At 40.6% G+C, this 10,130-nt stretch overlaps 1 protein-coding gene across 7 annotated transcripts in view; it reads right to left on the reverse strand.

The window, feature by feature from the left end:
- Positions 1-231: 231 nt before the first annotated feature.
- LOC109304057 (histone RNA hairpin-binding protein-like) overlaps positions 232-10,130 on the reverse strand; it is a 22,816-nt gene continuing 12,917 nt past the window's right edge. For 2 of the 7 annotated variants that reach the window (XM_019526545.1, XM_019526550.1), the window contains 6 exons: positions 9,022-9,156; positions 8,168-8,281; positions 6,881-6,991; positions 6,405-6,509; positions 4,155-4,301; positions 2,280-2,515 (listed from right to left, as the gene is read on the reverse strand). In XM_019526545.1, the coding sequence (XP_019382090.1) occupies positions 4,160-4,301; positions 6,405-6,509; positions 6,881-6,991; positions 8,168-8,281; positions 9,022-9,156 (607 nt within the window). In that variant the 3' untranslated portion in view covers positions 2,280-2,515; positions 4,155-4,159. Of the gene's footprint in view, positions 922-2,279; positions 2,516-4,154; positions 4,302-6,404; positions 6,510-6,880; positions 6,992-8,167; positions 8,282-9,021; positions 9,157-10,130 lie in introns of those variants that run through there. The other 5 variants (XR_002099284.1, XM_019526546.1, XM_019526548.1 and 2 more) reach the window with 5 other exon arrangements.

Raw genomic sequence — 10,130 nt, forward strand, 5'->3', positions numbered from 1 at the left:
GGAAGAGCACACACCAACTGGGACGCTTCCTCAGCCTGATGAAGAGTATTTGTGCATGAAAGCTTGCAAAGAAGAATTTTTCCAACTACTTGAGTTGGTTTAATAAAAGATATCAAATTTACCCAAAGAACCTTGCCTGCCTATGTCCTTAGACCAACACGGCTACATCCTATACCCCTATAACACAGAATGTTTTTGGCAAGTTTAATAAATGTGAAAAAACAATAGTCATAACTTGAACCCATTTATTCCCCTGAAATGAAAGATGACAGCCATATTATCATTATCATTAAGAGACATTTAAAAAAATTGGAGAAGGTTGCCCAGATCATGGTCCTTATTTCCTTTTTTTTTAAAACAAAGACACCATGCTACAAATTTTATTTTTCCTTCATTTACAAACATATATAAAACATATGGAAACACGCACAATAGAGTAAAACAAGATGGTAAATGCTACTTCTTCAAAATATACCATATTTATTTCTTAAACATGCATCTTTAATGGTAATAACTGGAGGCTGTCAGATCTCACACATTCAAAGATGAGCTAAGTTCTAAGTACTTTGGGACTTGTTGACGACTACTTAGTATGTTCTACTTTTTCCTGGAGTCAATATGAGACTAATGTTCCAGTAGGTCATTAGCATACTACATGCAGCATGGTACTCCTGCTGATAACAGCAGGAACTGCATATAGAGATAGCCTTTAAAATGTCCCACATGTTACCTCATTACCTGTGTTGGCAGTCTCAAAAAGGCATACCACTTAAGTTTTAAGAAACTTCATCTTAGCACAAAGGTGAACTGATGGGGTGTGAACAGATCAGATGTCAGTGAAGCTGTAGCACAACCACGGAAGGAGGGAGAGAGATAAGAGCAGCAGCCTGTTATTGCTGTCCTTCAAAAACCTGGGAAAACCTAAATAAAAAATAAATAAAATATCCTTTATAACTAGTTATGCAACTGAAATCATTAATATTTACATCCCAACAGATGTGCAAAATCCATCTTTTCCTTAATTCTACAAGGAAGCACGGTGACAAAACAATTAAGGCAGATCCAGAGTCTGACTGCTGTGGATGGCTGCCTCCAGTTCATCCTGGCTGTATATGGGTACCTGGTCATTCAGCCAGATGTGATGCTAGCTACATCATGCCCTTCTGTGCCACTGGCTCCAGAAACTGGCATGCCTTTGTCAAGCCAGCCTGCTGGACCTTCTAGCCTCAGATGGCAGCTATAGGTGGGAACACACTGGAAATGAAAATACTGTTTTGTTAACTCTAAATACAGAATAAAAGTTATTAGTAAGCCTAGGCAGCCCATACTGCCCATGACACTTTTTGAAGTAAGCAGCTTTCAGAAACCTAACTGTTTTATAATAAATTATATCATTATAGGTATGTCACAGAAATGAGGAAAAATACTTAAATTTTCCCTATCTTGAAACAGAAAGCTTTTTATTTTCTATCTAAATATTAATCACAAAACCATGGGACTGGAAGCGACCTCAAGTCATCTGATCCAACCCCCCAAATGAATGCAGGAATGCTACTCCCAAATCATCCCTATCCAATACTTACCCAATTTTTCCCTGAAAACCTCCAATGAAGGAGATTCCACAACTTCCCTGGGCAGTTTATTCCACTTCCTCACTGTTCTAACAGCAATGAAGTCCTTCTCAAGATCTAGTCTGATGTGAAGCCACTACTTTGCATTCTGCTCTCTGTAGCAAGGGGAGAACAGTTGCTTTCCCTTTTCCTTATGGCAACCTTTCAGAAATTTAAAACAGCTATCAAGTTCCCCCTTAACTGCCTTTTCTCCAAGCTATACACTCAATTCTCTGTCTTTCCTTGTACAGCTTGCCTTTTAACCCCTTGATCATTTTTGTCATTCACCTATGGACCCTAACTTCTCCACATCTTTCTTAAAATGTGGAGCCCAGGACTGCACACAACAGTCTAGACAAGGCCAAACTGGTGCTGAATAAAGTGACCTTATCACCTTCCCTTGTCTTGCATGTAATATTCCTATTGATCCAGCCCAAAATAGCATTTGCTTTTTTTTTATTTTATTTTTTTAAGATGCTGCTTGATAAAATAGATTTTTCTTTTTCCAGGAAATACTTGTCATATTAAAGTATTATTGTTACATTCCTTCAGTGGTTTTAAATGGCCACAGCTTTTGGAATCACAAATAACTGGACTCCAAATATTTGTTTTTCTTCCCTTCCTGAAATTAAGGATTCAGTTACTGATCACTTATAAGATATTTTTTCCTTTTTTTTTGTTTTAAAAGTCAAAGCAAAAACAGTTCCTCACAGGGTTTCAGACAGGTTCCCGTGGGATGGTTTTCAAGAAACATTTAAATTCTTCAGGCGAGTCAAAAAAAATAAATCTTTGGCCTTTGTAAATCAGATTTAAACACATTGGAAGCCAAACATCACAGGGGAAACTTCTCTTTAAAAGTAGATCTTGATGTCTGAACAAATCCCAGTGATGCTTCATAATTTCACCTTTTTAAAACACAGAAAGAGAAATAATGGTAAATGTACTTTTTGTATCTATATGTCCCATGAATTATCTTTCTATATAAACATTGGCCAAGAGAAGAATAACAGTGTATCCTATTATATTTTTTATTCAGTCTATTTAGTTTACAGGAAAGAAAGACTATCAGTGTATTTTCCACATGAACTATAAGTTGCAAAAGACTCAATTCACCACTGTCCTACACCTTGTGTTCCATTGTTTGCCTTCGTTTATACCTGTGTAACTTAATACAAATTTAAGGTAGTGGAGGAGCAGGCCCCAAATGTCTTGGATTTTTTTCCCTCTGCTAAACAGAGTTCCTCATGCTCTGCAATCTGTTCTCAACTCTCAGTGTTTTTTACCACTGGTCATTATAGCTTGTTAATTTTCTTTTTGGAATTTTTAGATTGAACAAATAAGAGTCACTTGATTCCCCCTTCTTTCTTGGGGGGAAAAAGGTGCACTGGAAGTTTAAATTTAAAATGAAAGCGTCACTACATTAAAAATAAGTTACACTATCTTTTTTAAATGGAGACAAACACATTTCTTTAATTTGAATGAATCTAAGGAAGCCCAATTGTTGATATTGTACTGACACTTTACTCTCTTGTACCTGTAAAATAATTTGGAGGCAGTGTGGTTTCTTTCATTTAGTTGAAAAAAAATCATACTTCTGCCACTACATGTGCAGGGGGCTGACACTTTGACATTACAAATCAGAAAATGCATGTTAAAGCGTTCAACAGAAAACTTGTCATCACTTATGTAAATTTAGTTTTGCTTAAAGAAAATACTGTTGGGTTAATTCCCCCACAGGTCTTACAATTCTATTTGGCCAGTTTTTGAATACTCAGAGAATGGAAGGATAAAAATATAGTAGATTTTACAAGCTGGGAAAGCAGACAGCCATAGTCAGCACTGACCTAGGAAGTCACAGTCAAGATAAGTAGGTAGGAACAAATGCAGCAACCCCTGTTCAGTGACCAAAACACTGCCAGAGACCCAGGAGATGGAAATTGGAAGCAGCTAGTAGACTCAATCTTCTGTGTAAAAGCAATGTTTAAAACCAGAGTTCTTTCGTTAATTTCCCAAGAAAAATCTGCCACGACTCAGCTCTTCAGATTCAGACCACATGATATATAAGAAAGAAATGCAATATCTTTCCTCCTTTCCCCACCTGGATCATTCTCCAGATGTGTACAACACTGAATGAAAATGATTCCTATCAACAAGTAACACATCCCATTCTGCAGCATTCTTCCAGCCCTTTACTGGCAGGATTAGATGGTGCAGCACTCACCAGGAACAATGCACTTGTTTTCCAAACAGGTAGAAAGCATGTATTCTGAACGATCTGCCTATTGAAAGCTAGGGACGTTACTAAAATACAGTGCTCTTTCAGCTGGTTTGTGACAATTTGGATGAGATGTGTCGTACAGCATCACAATGGCTTGAAAGCAGATTCATGCAGTGTGACAGTTTCTTTGAGGTTTGACACTCTGATAAAACAAGATATTTAATAATTCAGCTAGTGAGAAGGCTAGAAAAAAAACTTCCGTTTTAACTTTAGCACAATGGCCTGATTCTTTCACCTGTGCAGTTTGGACTGTTAATAATACATACGCTTCTCATAAATCTGTTTCTTTTTCATTGTAGGAATCCTTGGAGTCCAGATTTGTCTTCCAAGGTTTGATCCGCTGATCCCAGGATGTCAAGCTGCACTTGCATTCATTTTGCATCCCTGAAGGAAGTCCTTCTTCTTTAATGCTTCTATTTATAAAGACATATTAGATGCTTTCAAACATTAAATTAACACTTTTAAAAAACAGATCACATTTCCCAATTTCACTGTCAACTGGAAGTTTGTTCTTTCAAGGGTTCAGAGACCACTGAAATCATATGAAGAACTGTCACTGACATTAATGATTGATTCTTAATGATACACATCTAAACTCTTAAAACTGATGAACCAATCACAATATTGAAATACTAACTCAGCATTCTATTTTTAGTAGAGGTGCAATGATATATCGGTCCATGTCGGCATCAATAAATGGGAAATTGGCATTATTGGCAATCGGCTTTTTTTGGCTGACGTGGCTGATAATGTTGCTGATAAATGCTGTGTGCATACATGCAGCCACAGCATACACATGGCCGGTCAGCCCGGCACCTTGGACAGCAGCGTCTGGCTGGTAAGTCTGTTGGGGGAGAAGAAGCAGAGGGCAGGGGGCAGATTAAGGCCACCGCTGTGACAGAGGAGGGAGGCTGGGGCTGGGGCAGGTGCTACCCAGCTTGGGCGGGGCATGACACGGAACGGAGCTGCAAGTGGTTCATCCGGGGGAGCACAGGAAGGCAGGTTGCCACTGTGGGCCAGAGCCAGGGGCAGCGCTAGGCTCTTTCCAGCTGGGGGTGGGTTGAGCTTGGGCTGTGCTTGGGCTGGGCAGCAGTGGCACTGGGAGAGGAAGCTAAGTGGTGGGCTACAGTCCCCCTCCCAGTGCTGCCAATGCCTGCCCCAAGCGCAGCCCTGACCCAACCCCCTCGCCAGGGAGAGCCCAGTGCTGACCCCTGTTCACAGCGGCAACCTGCCTTCACCCTGCACTTGGATCTGGAGGAGCACAGTCCCCCCATGCCTCTATGGGGGTGCAAACAATGGCAAGAGCTGCCCCCTCCCCACGCCCCCTGGACAAGCTGCTCATGGCTCCATCCTGTGCCCTGCCCTGGCTGGGCAGTGCCTGCCCCAGCCCCCCTCCTACCATGGGGGCCTCAATCTGCAGCCCCCCCACACATACTTTCCCACCCCTTTCCCACCAGCAGACTTACCAGCCAGATGCTACTCTCCAAACCGCATATTGGCAATCAGATTGGTATCAGTCAATGTGGCTCATTAATAATTAGCTATCAGTATTGGCCCAAAAAATATTTATCCGTGAACCCCTAATTTTTAGTGGGCTGTAACGCAGGATGCTAAGAGAGGACTATCAGGTAGTCATAGCTATCACAGTAAGATATTAGATTAATTAAGCTCTCAATTCATACCTTTACCAGTTACCACTGCTGTACTCAAGGAGTTGTCTCCTCTATTTGGTACTACAGTGAAGTGAAAATCTGTTAGAAATTTTTGTATTAGTCATTGCTGCAAATGCAGCATTGTGACTTCATTGCAGAATGAAGGGAAAACCATCACTCAGGAAAGCCATTACTGAAAGCATATTTTCAAAGGAATAAAGAAAGATTTTTCTACTTATTAATAATAAAGGAAAAACAAAATAAAAGTAAAAATTACCTATGTATTCCCAGTTCATAGTTGAATGGATTATAAAGGAAATTGGCATGCTAATCTATAGAACAGGAATGAAGTGGATTCAGCAAAAGTTAAGAGAGGGTGCTGGCAGCATCATTCTGGCTACGTCCCATGAAAACAAGTTCTGCAGAAAACTTGTCAGACCTTCCTCAATAATCCTGGCAGAGACTAAAGAAGGGAGATCCACACCCCACAATCCAGTGAGGCTGACTGCCCTACTGGAAGAAAGTGCTACAGGAGGTTCCATTTATTATTCTTCAATTTTTTTTTTAATTCATCCTTAAATAATACACAAAAGGCTCTTGGCTTAGTGGTTTAAGAGCAGTACATTTTATCCCCATCCAGGAGACTGGCTCAAGAGGGACGTCTAATTGAGGTCTTCTCTTGTCCACTGCTGAGGACTGACTGTGAGCATCATTTAACTGAAAAGGTCCGTGGTTAAAATGAAATGGATGCACAGTGAGTTGGGGAAAATACTGACCAAGGAAGAGACATATATACAAATAGATGGACCTTCCTCACAACAGGCTAAATGTACTAGAAAACATGGGAAGTTGTCATACACTTGCCTTGCTATTTCTTTAATCTTTTTCCTCATTATTTTATCTTCAGCACCCACATTTCTCCAGTCAGAACACCTCGAAAGGGAGCTACAGTCTTCTGGTAACATACACCTGCAAAGTTTAAACCGCCAAATAAAGCAGCAGCCTTTTATGCCTCACTTTCACCTCAACAGTAGCCAAAAACTAATGCATTTACTTTGGTTACTTAGCTAAACACCTTTACTAATGTGATAAAGTGACACCTGTATCAAATCATAATTTACAGTTTATTCTCTGAAAGACTTGTTCTGTCACACACATTGCACTTGCAGTGAAGCAGTGTATTAAGGACAGCCTTCATTCAAGCTGCATACATTTTAAAACCATCTTTAAGTATATCCAGTAGACATTGCAACCCAATTTGCAATTATGTCTTTAAAGACATCTTGACACCCAACTTAATACTTCCAAAAATGCTGCAGTGTATAGCATATGCTTTATACCTCGCCAGCGTCGAATCCGATTCTCTGCACTCTTCTCTGTCAAATACAAAGTCAGGTTCGTTCTGTATTTCACGGTTCCGCCCTTGAGAAGGTCTGGGTGGCAGCTGAAAACTGCAGAGAAGCAAATGCAAACATTAGCTGTTAGGTACAATACTGTGTCCAACAAGGCAAAAAGGTAGATGGCCTGTGACTGCTGCATTTAATAAGTAAAAAGCCAATTATTAGCAAGCCTGATTCTACAAAATACAGAGTACCCGTCACTTTCCTTGAAGTCAGTGGGAACAAAAGGGGCCCAACATCTTTGCAGGATCAGATCCTGAGAGAAGGAAGTATTAATAGCAAATAGACAGGAGCCAGGTTGGAAACAGTCACAGAATCAAGAGTAGGCATCACATTTAAGGAGCTTGGAGAAAAAAGGAGGGGCACAAGCCAAGAGAGAAACAGCTGGGAGACCAGAGACGGTATCTTGAGGAGAGTGATCCACCAGGATAAAGGTGGAAAGAAAAGAACTAAATGAAACAGTGAAAGTGGGGATGGTTAAAAGTAAGCTTACGGAAATGTTAGGCATAAAGATATATGGGAAGGGATTTGTAGCACGAGAAGATATGAATAGTACCATGGTATTTACTTGGTTACTTCTTTACTAAACTATTCTCACCATTTTCACCTGATGCTACCCAGTTTGAGCTCCCTGTAAGTGCCTCCTGACCTCCAAATTCAGTAAAACTAGAAAGAAATTGAAACAGTCTCAAAAAGAAACAAAGAATCAAGCTCACAACATCATTTAAAGGGCGTTTATCTTCTTCACCTAGGTGCACATTAGAGGAACAAACAGTACATATAAGCATTGGCCATAATGATATAAATGTACACAGCACCATCAGTATATGTAGCATTATAAAATGTGAACAGTACTAAGTGGCTGGTTTCTGTTCCAATTTATAGTCTAAAACAGCGGTTCCCAACCTCAGGTTGCGACCCAAATGAGGGTTGTGGGGCCAATTGACTTATTTAGATTTAAGATACCTTCCATGTTTGCGCTACTTGGCCTACAGCTAAAGCTAGTTCACTTTCACAGTGAAATGCGCACACTATTTTACATCATGCTACACAATGGTTCGGACAAAGTTAAGAATTTTTTTTCCTATTAAAGTCACAGCACACTTTTAGATAAAATTGCAGCCATTAGGAATGTGTTTTATAGAAGCCCAGTCAATAAAGTGAAAAAACAAACAAACAGTTGAACATTTTAGTAAACTACGCCAATACGTCAGCTGGACTTTATACCTCTCCAGGCTGTTCTCTTGATGTCTATACAGGTTTTTGCCATCAGACATGGAGGAATCAGGACCGTTCTGTTTTCTGCGTTTCCATACTGGAGAAGAATCTGGTGAATGACTGCTGCAAATGTAAGAAACATGGATACAGCATTTATCTTGTTTGCTGGCTCCATTGGTCATAGATGGTGCCTCAGCTAGGTTTACTTTGTAGATTTTTTTATGGTTGTTTCCTACCATTACTGTATGATATGCAGAGAATAGCTGAAGAAAACAAAGATGTTCTGGATGCACACCAACAACTGCTTTTGAACCAAGGCATTTGCTGTCCACCAAGGAAGTAGTTCTTGGTGCATAACTGTCCATCTCACAGAATGCAGTACTGCAGCAATGGATAGGGCTTGAAAGTGAAACCACACAACCCTACATGCAGTTCCTTTTAGCTCAGAGTGAAGGCATGCCAGTGGGGCTACATGAAGAACCTTACTACCACTTTACATGCTGTTCTAAGACAGCATATTAGTTAGGGTTGTCAGTCTTGCTCTCTAAGGTGCTACATGTTCTACCTTTAGATTCAATGGCTAGAGATACTTTAGCATTCAACTACAAAAATATACAGCTAGCCCCAAATACTGTAATTCCTTTTTCTATAATTACAGCAATGACTACTCCTAGTATTTTGGCACATCCAGCATTTTACACCACAAAAGCACCGACTGCAACGTGATCAAGTACAGAGTTGCCAAACAGGGCAATTATGTCCTGGCTTCCTCTCTGTATCAAGCAGCTTGTTAATGAAAATTGATTTTAGCAGCACATCATGCACTGTTCCAGTAATCCCAACAGGAAAGTTGTACTTCGTACCTCTCAGGCCCATAATCTGAATGCTCGCTTTGGTTTTCATATGAATTTCTGTTCTGCTTTTCAAACTCAGAAGAATCAGGGTCATTCCAGTCTCTGCAGTGCCATTCCTGAGAACTGCCTGGAGGGTCTGTGCTACTGAAAAATGAAAACCAGCAGTTACTGAAGTCCTGAGGTATTAACTGCACTATGAGAACACAACTGGAGTTACAATAATAATAAGCACAAGGCTTTTAATTTCCAAGAAGTGGTAATGAAAAATGTAAATTGTTTTTGTTGTATTGTAATCCAGTTGCTACATTGCTGTTTCCTTCATTTGTGACCTTAAAATCAATATTAAAAAGTTGATTTAATTGGGCAACACCTTGCAGAAGCTCAACCTTAAAAAAACCCCCCATAAAATGACCCTTATCCCAAGACATGCATCTAGCAGTCAACTTCAGTAACAGTTAACATTCTGTATTAACAGACTTGCACTAGCACTCTCTTTGGGCATCATTGCACATCACCCGGACAAGGGGGAAGACATTGATGTCATATATCTTGACTTTAAAAAAGCCTTTTCATCTGGTATCCCATGATCACCTCTTGGCAAAACTGGCTAACTGCAGCCTCGGCCCCACCACGATCCACTGGCTGGGGAATTGGCTCTGTGGTAGGACTCAGTGGGTGGTGGCTGATGGAAGTCAATCATCATGTTGTGCTGTGACCAGTGGAGTCCCTCAAGGCTCTGTCCTTGGGCTCATACTATTCAACATCTTCATTAATGATGTGGACATTGGTATCAGAAGCGGACTGGCCAAGTTCGCTGATGACACCAAACTCTGGGGTATAGCATCCACACCCAAGGACAGGAGGGTAATTCAGGCTGACTTTTACAGGCTCAGAAAATGGGTGGACGAGAACCTGATGGTGTTTAACATTGATAAATGCAAGGTTCTCTGCCTTGGGAAGAAAAACCTGCAGCATCCTTATAGGTTCGGCAGTGGTACGCTGGCTAGCACTATGGACAAAAGGGACTTGGGGGTTGTGACTGACCACAAGATGAACATGAGCCTGCAGTGTGATGCTGTGGCTAGTACAGTGAGCAAAACGCTGGTTTGCATCCATAG

The sequence above is a fragment of the Gavialis gangeticus genome, unplaced genomic scaffold (assembly GCF_001723915.1).
Source record: "Gavialis gangeticus isolate Ggan-Ray unplaced genomic scaffold, GavGan_comp1, whole genome shotgun sequence".
NCBI lineage: Eukaryota > Metazoa > Chordata > Crocodylia > Gavialidae > Gavialis > Gavialis gangeticus.